This window comes from Amphibalanus amphitrite, unplaced genomic scaffold, assembly GCF_019059575.1.
Source record: "Amphibalanus amphitrite isolate SeventyFive unplaced genomic scaffold, NRLGWU_Aamphi_draft 000697F_arrow, whole genome shotgun sequence".
NCBI lineage: Eukaryota > Metazoa > Arthropoda > Thecostraca > Balanomorpha > Balanidae > Amphibalanus > Amphibalanus amphitrite.
Genome location: NW_024882191.1, coordinates 21765 through 31879, shown reverse-complemented (window position 1 = coordinate 31879; position 10115 = coordinate 21765). Strand labels below are relative to the sequence as shown.

General features: G+C 54.0%; 1 protein-coding gene across 1 annotated transcript; it reads left to right on the top strand.

Annotated features, from left to right (window-relative positions):
- Positions 1–758: 758 nt before the first annotated feature.
- On the top strand, positions 759–8856 carry LOC122364788 (NADH-cytochrome b5 reductase-like). Its single transcript, XM_043335523.1, has 3 exons — positions 759–1159; positions 6769–6962; positions 7289–8856. Exons 2-3 carry the CDS (start codon positions 6839–6841, stop codon positions 8179–8181), a joined length of 1017 nt encoding a protein of 338 aa, XP_043191458.1. The 5' UTR covers positions 759–1159; positions 6769–6838; the 3' UTR covers positions 8182–8856.
- Positions 8857–10115: the final 1259 nt, after the last annotated feature.

Below are 10115 nucleotides of genomic sequence, written 5' to 3'. Positions count from 1 at the left end.
GTTGATTTTGGAAATCAGGGTCGGAGTTAAAACGAAGACCCCTGAAAATACATCACAGACACTGTGCATGAAATAATATATATTTTTAGAGAGGCGAACCGATTGCCTGTATCATTTTGAACTTCTTCTAGTTGAGAATCGGAAGAAGTTGCGCAGGTCTGAGGAGAGAGGAATCTTACAGACCCACTCTGCCCTCCGCATTAAAAGGCTCTGCCCTGCTTAACCCGACATAATATGTAATGGGTTTAGTATTGATTTTACCGAAGTCGTCCTCACTCTTCTCTAAAGAACATACTTTTTACATTTAATGGCTATAGAAAAACCTTTGTCACCGTTGCCTTCCTCGCGCCAATGGCGCGTCGAATGACATATAACGTGTGATTAATGATAAAGGCATGAGTTATTACCAAATTGGATTTTGCCCCCAACCGAACATTTTTAGCGACGCCTATGCAGCCGTGGGCAAGAAATGGCCAAGGAATAAACCATTTATTGAACAGCGAGAAAAGGTAACACTTCCGCGCTCATTGCTCTAAAAAGAAAAACAAAGCGATAACATACTTGTATATTTGGGCGGCATGTGACATTTTACACCATTATTATTTTGTCTCGAGGCATGCAAACTTGACTGGCTACCGATTGATCAATTAAAAGTCAATGGGCTTGAGGCTAAACAGTTAAAGTACATATTAAACCTATTCACGTGATTGCAATAAGAGTATGAAATTAAAACGTCTGGCAGCTTAACAAAACAAAAAACATTATGTTAAATTATCAATATAAACATGATCAATTTATTCTAATAACACAGTTTTTCTTTTCCCTTCTATGGGAACCTTTTCCGACAAATTTCAAACAAAACTAACTTTACTATTTATGATGACTGACGGTATGTTGTTTTTCACTAGTTAAAACCGTGTGCATTTCAAAGGGCAGCATTAAATGCATGAGACGGAGGCCTATGCAATCACCTGTCCATCTACCTTTCTTTTTTATTACCGATTAAGTGTAACAAAATATCAGACAAACTTTTTCATTCATGATCGTTTCGCATTTGGAAACCATCCCAGCCTGCAGTGAGCCTGAACCAGTGAACCGTCCGAGGCCGGGTCACACCTCCTGCGTCAGCCGGGCGGCCGGATGTCGCCCCCCACTCGCGGTAAGTCATGTCGGGTGGTATGTAGTTTACAGCTTGTCTGCTTTGGTGGGAGTAAGCTGTTGCGGCCTAAAAAAGCCATTGCAGAGCTATGGAATAATAAGTTAGGTTGGAACCACTTGACTGTGCGGACCACCGACGGTGCATCGCAGCGGCAGAGACAGTTCCGGCCGCAGTTCGTATAGCCTTCCTGAATACTGAATCGAAGCGTCTGCCATATTGGAAAGAAACAAGCTCGTTCTCGCAATATCTACGACGAATGATTCCTCTAAATGGGCCGTTTTGGGCACTAGCGAGTAGCGGGCGCGGGTTCCACCGCCGAAGAGGCCCCACGACAGGCCCTGGCCCCTGCAGTAGGCCCTACAAACCCTACAGCCGTGGGAGGCCTCACAGCAGGTCCCATAATAGGCCTTACAGGCGAGGGAGGTCCTACAGCAGGCCCTACAGCAGGACCCGCTGCCCTGGGTGGCCCTCCAGCAGGTGGGCCCACTGCCGCGGCAGGTCCCACACTAGCACCGCCACAGAGGACGACGGTGGCGCCCTCACAGCGGACGCGAGTCGACACTGCGACACGAGTCGACACCGCGGCCCCGGGAGACGAGGAGCTGGTGCTTACACGCGTCCTGCTCCTGAGGGAGGAGCCGACCCGGCGCCGTCAGGAGCTGAGTCAGTGTCGTCAGGAGCTGGGTGTGTTGTCAGGAGCTGAGTCAGTGTCGTCAGGAGCTGAGTCAGTGCCGTCAGGAGCTGAGTCAGTGTCGTCAGGATCTGAGTCAGTGTCGTCAGGAGCTGAGTCAGTGTCGTCAGGAACTGAGTCAGTGGTGTCAGGAGCTGAGTCAGTGCCGTCAGGAGCTGAGTCAGTGTTGTCAGGAGCCGGCCCGGCGCCGTCAGGAGCAAGTCAGTGTCGTCAGGAGCTGAGTCAGTGTTGTCAGGAGCTGAGTCAGTGTCGTCAGGAGCTGAGTCAGTGTTGTCAGGAGCTGAGTCAGTGTCGTCAGGAGCTGAGTCAGTGGTGTCAGGAGCTGAGTCAGTGTCGTCAGGAGCTGAGTCAGTGTCGTCAGGAACTGAGTCAGTGGTGTCAGGAGCTGAGTCAGTGCGCCGTCAGGAGGTGAACAAGTGTCGTCAGGAGCCGAGCCGGCCGCTAGTAGGTAGTAGTAGTAGCTGCTGAGCCTGGGTGTCAAGAGCTGAGCCCCCTCTCTCTCTCTCTCTCTCTCTCTCTCTCCTCCTCTCTCTCTCTCTCTCTCTCTCTCTCTCTCGCCGAGAGGACACTACTAGTGTCTCGGCCGCCAGGGGCGCTGGTGTAGCGCCACGGCCACCCCCGGACCCGGACTGAAATCGCTTCGAGTCTGACGAAGAGTAAACGGGTAGAGCCAGGAAGACTGGAATCAGCCGCGGCCTATCTCTGAAGGACTGGGCGGGCCGGCAGGGGCGCCGGTGGCCGCTTGGACGGTTGCCTAGTCGAAGCCCTGGGCGAGAGCCAAAGCCTGAGAGTCCTGCCGCTGTGAGAGAGCGTGTTCTGTGTGAGACGTCATGACGGCTGCAGTTAGGGCTTACGCCTTACTTATGTGGTATCAAAGTTCACATGCATGAAGCTGCCGCTAAAGAAATCACTATAACACGCACCTGAAATTATGCTGCACCGCACATCTCCAAGCCTATGTTATACCGCTGCCGCTAGATGTCACGACTGTTTGCGCCTGAAGTTATGCTGTACCGCACATCTCCAAGCCTATGTTATACCGCTGCCGCTAGATGTCAGCACTGTTTGCGCCTGAAGACGGGTTAGTTCACAGGTGAGCTGCAGCAGCTGATGGGCGGTGGCTTTAGCAAGATCACTTACTGATTTCTGAGTTCTTATGAATTGCGATCCGTCAACAAAAATCAAAGAAAGCTAGTTATTCCGTCCAGCTGATGTCCAACACCCGCCATCCCACGACGCGGTGCGGCCTTCCGGTTTCGCGGTTTCGCGTGCCGCCGTCGCCGCGTCCCGTCCGTATTCCTCTGTATCCAGGTGGTCAGAGCGACATGGCGTGCCTCAGTGGGACAGCCGGCACACCCCGGCAGCAGCCGGAGGGAGCCGTGTGTATCCGACAGTCCGCCGCAGACTGCAGCCGCCGACCGGCCCGGCAGTCCACGTCCTGATCATATAACGGAGTCAAGACCGTGCAGGAAAGTCGCCTTCCAACACCGGGGTGCCTATCTCTGACCGTTATAAGCAGCTCATAGACATACTTAGGCCTTAGCTCTGCACGTCAAATTGCAAAAGTGGACATTCTTGCTTGCATTTTGCATATGCCATAGCCAAATACCCAGCAGTCGGTCTATCAGACACTTGCCCTTCAGTCAAAGTCCATACAATTTGGCAAAGGTCGTTGACTAAAATTACCCCCCCCCCCCCCACACACCCCCAGCAGAAAATTGATGACACCAACATTCAACAAGTGTCACAGCGTCATGACATGCTGGGCAAATGAAGCCTATCGCACCTTTTGTGGCACTTAGCATAGCCGGCCGTCTATCTGTGTTATACAAACCGTTCTTGGGATAAAGGTACTGCGCCGGCGGCTAAAAGATAGCCAACACGAGTCCAGACACAAAGTCAAAGACAGGCAGGCTTTACATCAGCCTTGCGCCGGCACTGCCTCGCATGACTTATACCTACGGCTTTTGTCTGGAGCTTTAGGTTATGAATTCAGAGACATAACCTGCCTGACTTGTTCTTCCGATTGCAATCTCTCCGTATCCGCATTTAGCCGGCAGCAACAAACAGAAGCGACCGTCACGGCGCACGTCACGGTGGGTATATCGCTGTGTCATGTGTGACGTCAAGGGCGTCACGGTAGCGGTAGAAAACCGGGTGAAAACGGTCTGGAGCGGATCGTCTGCCTGAAGTTATGCTGTACCGCACGTCTCCAAGCCTATGTTATACCGCTGCCGCTAGATGTCAGGACTGTTTGCGCCTGAAGTTATGCCACGGATCACATAGGTGGGATCATTATTACGGATCATTAGGTGATCCGTGGTTATGCTGTACCGCACATCTCCAAGTCTATGTTATATCGCTGCCGCTAGATGCCACCACTGTTGCGCCTGAAGTTATGCTGTACCGCACATCTCCAAGCCTATGTTATACCGCTGCCGCTAGATGTCACGACTGTTTGCGCCTGAAGTTATGCTGTACCGCACATCTTCAAGCCTATGTTATACCGCTGCCGCTAGATGTCATGACTGTTTGCGCCTGAAGTTATGCTGTACCGCAAATCTCCTGTTACACCATTGCCGTTCGATGTCACTACGTCTTGCGCCTGAAGTTATACTGTACCGCAGATTTCTGAACCATGTTGTAGGTACTGTTACCGCTAGGCGTTACTACAGTTTTATAGCATGGAGGTATATTTTACCGCATGCCATGAAAACGATGTAAACAAGCTAACCATATGTTGAAAAGAAATAATTGTCTTAAATTGCCTTATACCAAGCGCTTTTCCATAGCTCTTGCATCCCACTTTGCAAAATGTTTTGAGACAAAATTAATTCCTATAAAGACAATGAAATTTGATTTGCAATGGTGTATGAATATCGACCATGCAGTGGCGTATCCAGGATCTTGAAAAGGGGGAGGCCAAACCTGCTCAAGGGGGCCCCACCCTTACCTTAGGGGCCCAGTGGTAGCATACTTAACCCACGCACAGGTGCGGTTCTTTGCCACTGAAGAAACGAAGCGAGCGAGCCGCTCAGAGTCACCGGTGTTGGTCCCTCAGACGTGTCTATGAAAGGCCGTCAGATGCGCTGGTGCGGGGTCCACACAGGCGCCGTTGTGGGGGCCTTAGGGCTTAGAGACGTTGGTAGGGGCTGTCATAGGCATGTATGGGACCCTGAAAGTTACTAGTGGCCCTTCATAGGCCGGCAAGGGAACCTCAGAGATGCCGGTAAGAGGCCCTCAGAGTCGCTGGTAAGTGGCCGTTAGATGCGCTGGTATAGGGCCCTCGGAGGCGCCGGTGAGCGGGCCTTCAGAGCCGCCGATGTAGGCCGTTAAGAGGCGCTGGTGTGGGACCCTTAGAGGTGGCGGTGGCCGGTGAGGGCCCTCCCAGTCGCCATTGTAAGGGCCCTCAGAAATACTGGTGTGGGCCGTGGGGGAATAACAAACAGGTGTGGGGCCCTTACAGCTGATCCCTCATTGGTCGGTAAGGGCCCTCAGTCAGAGGCCGGCAAGGTCCTTCAGAACCTGGGTTGGGGCCCTTCTGGAGATAAGTGTGGCTACATAAGAGCCCATGACGTGTTCTCAAAAGCCCCGTGGTGTCCTTTCACTCCTTTCCAGTTGAAGCGTGGCCAGCGCGGACCCTCTGATGTCAATTGGCACCGTAGGGCCCCTCGGGCCCGAGGGGACCCTAAACCACATAACGGACACGTGTCCCTCGCCCCCTGGCTATGCCATTGAATCCAAGTGATCAGGGGCCGTTAAGGCAATCAGGGGCCTCTCAGGTGACTGCAGAGGCTTTTCAATTGATCAGGGGCCCACCAGGTTACCGTGACCAGGAGACCCTCTGATAATCAAAGGCCGGTTATACCAGGGACTCCACGGACAACTAAGGGCCTTCATGTGACAGCAGAATCCCTTCAGATAACCAGGTACTCCCCGGGTAAACATGGGCCCTTCAGGTGACCTTCTTCAGATGACTGGCCAGGGGCCATCCAGGGGATCAGGGGCCCCTTGGGTAACTAGGGGACACTCAGATAACCAGAGGTCCCTCAGGTAACCGGAGGCCCCTCGGGTAACCAGGGGCCCCTCAGGTAACCAGGGGCCATCGTAACCAGGGGTCCTTTACCAGGAGTCCTTCAGATAACCAGGGGTCCCTCAGGTAACCAGGGGCCCCTCAGGTAAACAGGGGTCCCGTGACCAGGGGCCCTCAGGTAACCAGGGCCCTTCAGATAACCAGGGACCCCTCAGGTGACCAGGGGCTCCTTGGGTAGCCAGGGGTCCCTTAGACAACCAGGAACCTCTCGGGCAACCAGGGGCCCCTCAGATAATCAGGGGGCCCTCAGGTAACTAGGGGCTCGTCAGATAACCAGGGCTCCTCAGGTAACCAGGGGGCCCCTCAGGTACCCAGGGCTCTCAGGTAGTTAGGGGCCCTCTGTGTTTGTGACTGTGATAGATATCGCTCTTTGATATTGTTTTTTTCGAGTAAAAGACATTCTGTAGTACTGGTGCAGGGAGACCCATAACGCCTTCGTCACGCTGGTTCCCCTGAGTTACCCTTGGACCTCAGGGGCTCCCGTGGCCCCCTTGGGTACGTCACTGCACTCAAGTGACCCAAAGGGCCCACTTGCATGTCTGATCCCAAAGGGGGAGGCCATGGCCTCTTGGCCTCCCCCCTGGATACGCCATTGCGACCATGTGGCGTTTTTAGCGGGCAGGTACATGATTTTTGCTCCTGAATACGTCACAAAAGTGCTCAGAGCTATCGAAAACATTTGTCAAGGAGAACGTCACCCCCCTTCCCCTGCCAGCGCGGTTCGAGTCGAATTGTTACATTTAGCTGACTCACGTGTTGCCGTATTGGGCTGACGCCGCTGTTCGGAGTGACGGAGTTGGTCTGACAGCTGCTCCCGTTATTCAGCAGATGGGTGTGTGCACGGCCCGAGCTGCTCGTCTGACGGCACCCGGTAGCCGTCGGCCCGCTGAGCGCAATGACAGCTCGCCGGGCCCCGCCGCCGCCCACTCTGACGCTGCTAGTCGTGGCCGGTCTGACCGCGCTGACCGTGACGTCATCGGGGTGCTCGGGAGTGGCTGAGGCGCCTGTCGGAGCCTCAGGTCAGTGGGGAGACACTCTGGTGTCTCAGGTCAGTGGGGAGACACTCCGGAGTCTCAGGTCAGTGGGGAGACACTCCGGAGTCTCAGGTCAGTGGGGAGACACTCCGGTGTCTCAGGTCAGTGGGGAAATCACTCCGGAGTCTCAGGTCAGTGGGGAAGACACTCCGGAGGAATCATTCATTTTATGACATTCAATTATCACCACTGACCGTGTAAAAAGTAAAAAGTATGTCAAGATCATTGAACAATGAACAGCAACACAGCCGATCACCATAACATCGTTGTTAGATTCTCTAAGTGACGACGGCCGTGCTATTCTGTCGCAGGTGAGGCGTTCGTGGACGACCGGAGCCCGTTTTCCAGTGGCTCGGCTGGCGGCTGGTGCCGGCGGGGTCCGGCCGCCCTCTGCGCCGCCCAGCCCTGGGGGGAGTCCGCCGCCGCCGCCGCGGCCCGGAACGGCTCCGGGCCCGGCGGCGGCGCGCACACCGCGCTGCTGCCCCACTGTTTCACGGCGCTGCCGCTGGTGGCTGTGACGGCCGTGTCCGACTCGGCGGCCGTCTATCGGTTCCAGCTGCCGACCGGCGCCGCGCTGCGACACCCGCTCGGCTCCCACCTGCTGCTGAGGGCCGCCGACGCCGACGGACGCGCCGTCACGCGCGCCTACGGACCCGTCTCGGACCCGCGGGCCGTCGGCTACTTCGAGGTGTACATCCGTCTGTACCCGTCCGGCGCCATGTCGAGCCGGGTGCGCCGCTGGCGGGTGGGCCAGACGGCGCTCTGGAGCGGTCCTTTCGGCGGCTACCGGCCGCGGCCGACCGACCGGCGACTGGTGCTGCTCGCCGCCGGCACCGGTGTGGCGCCGCTGGTCGGCCTGATGGCGGAGGCGGTGGCGCGGCCGGCCGCGCCGCGGCTGACGCTGCTGCTGTCCGTCCGCCGGCTGCAGGAGGTGTTCCCGCGCCGCCGGCTGGCCCGCTGGGCGCGCTCCGGCCGCATCACCTACGAGCTGTTCGTGACCGGGCCGGAGGAGGACGGCGAGCGGCCGTGGCCCGGCGAGACGGTCACCCGCCGGCGGATCCAGCGGCGTGACGTGCTGGCCGCCGCCCGGCAGCCCGGCACCGGCACCAGATACCTGGTCTGCGGCCCTCAGGGCCTGGTGGAGGCCGTCCGCAGCTACCTCCGGCAGGCCGGAGTCAGCCACCGCGACATCGTCATATTTTGATTTTTGATATGCTTCTTTTGTTGCACTTTTGTGCTGGAGTTAAACACTTTTTATTTCGGGTTTATGTACTTACTTGAACCTTTAGTAGAACAGCTGAGCGACCTTTGCTGCAATAATACCTTGCACATTAGGGAATGTGTAAAGACTGTTTCTTGGCGTCATGAGAGTGTCATGTCAGACAATATTCTAGCAGTCTAGCATGTTTTGTTTCAGTCAATATCGGTGCAGCATCTTTTGACTATAAAACAGCCTCGGTATTTGACTTTTATCAGCATTTTCGTAATGTCCTTTTTGTTTATGATGCCGCTGTTGCATAGGGCAACAATTTAGGTAACATAGTTATCGGCTTGTGCCGGTGCCCGTGACCCGTAATTTATTCTGAAGTAGATATTCCGATGTCACTAATATCAGTCTTTCAGTACCTAACTTTCCCATATGGGTACTTACAATGATGGGTAGATGGGTACTTACAACACATGCTGAGTAAAACAGATATCATATTTTTGAGACTGTGGTAGGTCGACTGTTAGCCCTGTTTTCGCCCTCATTTACCGCTTCGCTCGTGCGTACTCGTTCTCGATCAATCAGTTCGTCACACGGAGGACCAAATAAAGATATAGTTCATCTACGCATCAAAGTCTGTTTTGATTTCTAGATTGATGCGCAAACGGTTAAAATGAGCAAAATACAGCTGACACAAATGCAGCGCACTTTGTCGCTCTCGTCAGGCTGCGTCGGTCACGTCGTCACCGGCGAGGTCTCGCACCGGATGGGTCGCGTCCAAGACTTCCCCCGTCCCGTCTCAGCCCCTATGACACACAACACGTGGACATGAGAACCAGGACAGGGGCCAGTTGACACTTGTGGGCCGGCCGTCTTCGCTCGCTAATATCGACCGTAAATTTGCAAAAAAAAAAGACGTTGCATTCTGCCGTTTAAACATGTGCCAGGTTGTGGTTCATTTGGATCATATCGATCCGAAAAGTGGCAAGTTTTCACGCCCCCTCTAACTCACCTTCTTGGCCACGTAACGACACGCAGAAAGGAGAGCTCGAAAGAGCATTGAAAAATACGAAGAAAGTATCCTGTATTTTACCTTTCTGGTCAGTTCCAAGCATGGGGTTCCCGAATGTCACCATTGGCCAAATTTTCTTGATTTTGACATTCTTTAACCATCGCATTTGTGCGGCGTTTGCCAGCTTCTAATGTGTAGGGGGGGGGTCGGTTGGACCCCCCCTTGCCGTTTGGTCCCTGATCGAGGCTTCGCGGAAAAAACGAGCGTGTTGCCCGTGACGAGAGCAAGCCGATGTCACCCAATTTTAAGGTCCTAGGTCATTGGTTGACCTTGCAGGTCAGGTCAATGACCCAAAGTCGGGAAAATCGGGACCTGTTAGAGAGTCGTAAAGTGTGGCTGCTAAGGGGTTTTTCAGGGTGCTGTTCACGAATATCGTGTTAGTCTTGATCACAGATGAAATCTATAAGCATTTAGACCAGGTCGGGTCAGGTCAGGTCAGGTCAACCAGTAAGGGTTTTGCCGGGTATTCGTAGTAGGTATCAACCGTCTCTGACAGCTTCGTAACATGTTATGAAGTCACCAAAACTACTTCGTAAATGTTCAAATGGTTGCTAAATTCGAATTCAGCTCCAAAAACTAGCCTAGAAACATGTAAAACTCGAAAATGTGAGTCGAGGTCACCAAAGGTCATCAAGGTCAATGACCTGACCTGACCTTCAAGTGACCTTGACACCTACCCTTATGCATGGGAGCAACAGCAAATCACATGTTTGAACGTTTGAAACCATGAAAAGCTTGCAAACGCGCGGCTAATGCAAGCCGACATACGCGGAATCGCGATTCCGGCCAAACATGGTTTCGGAACAGAGGTCACAGGTCAAAGGTCATTTGGGTCAGGGTCATAAAATTTTCAGGGTAG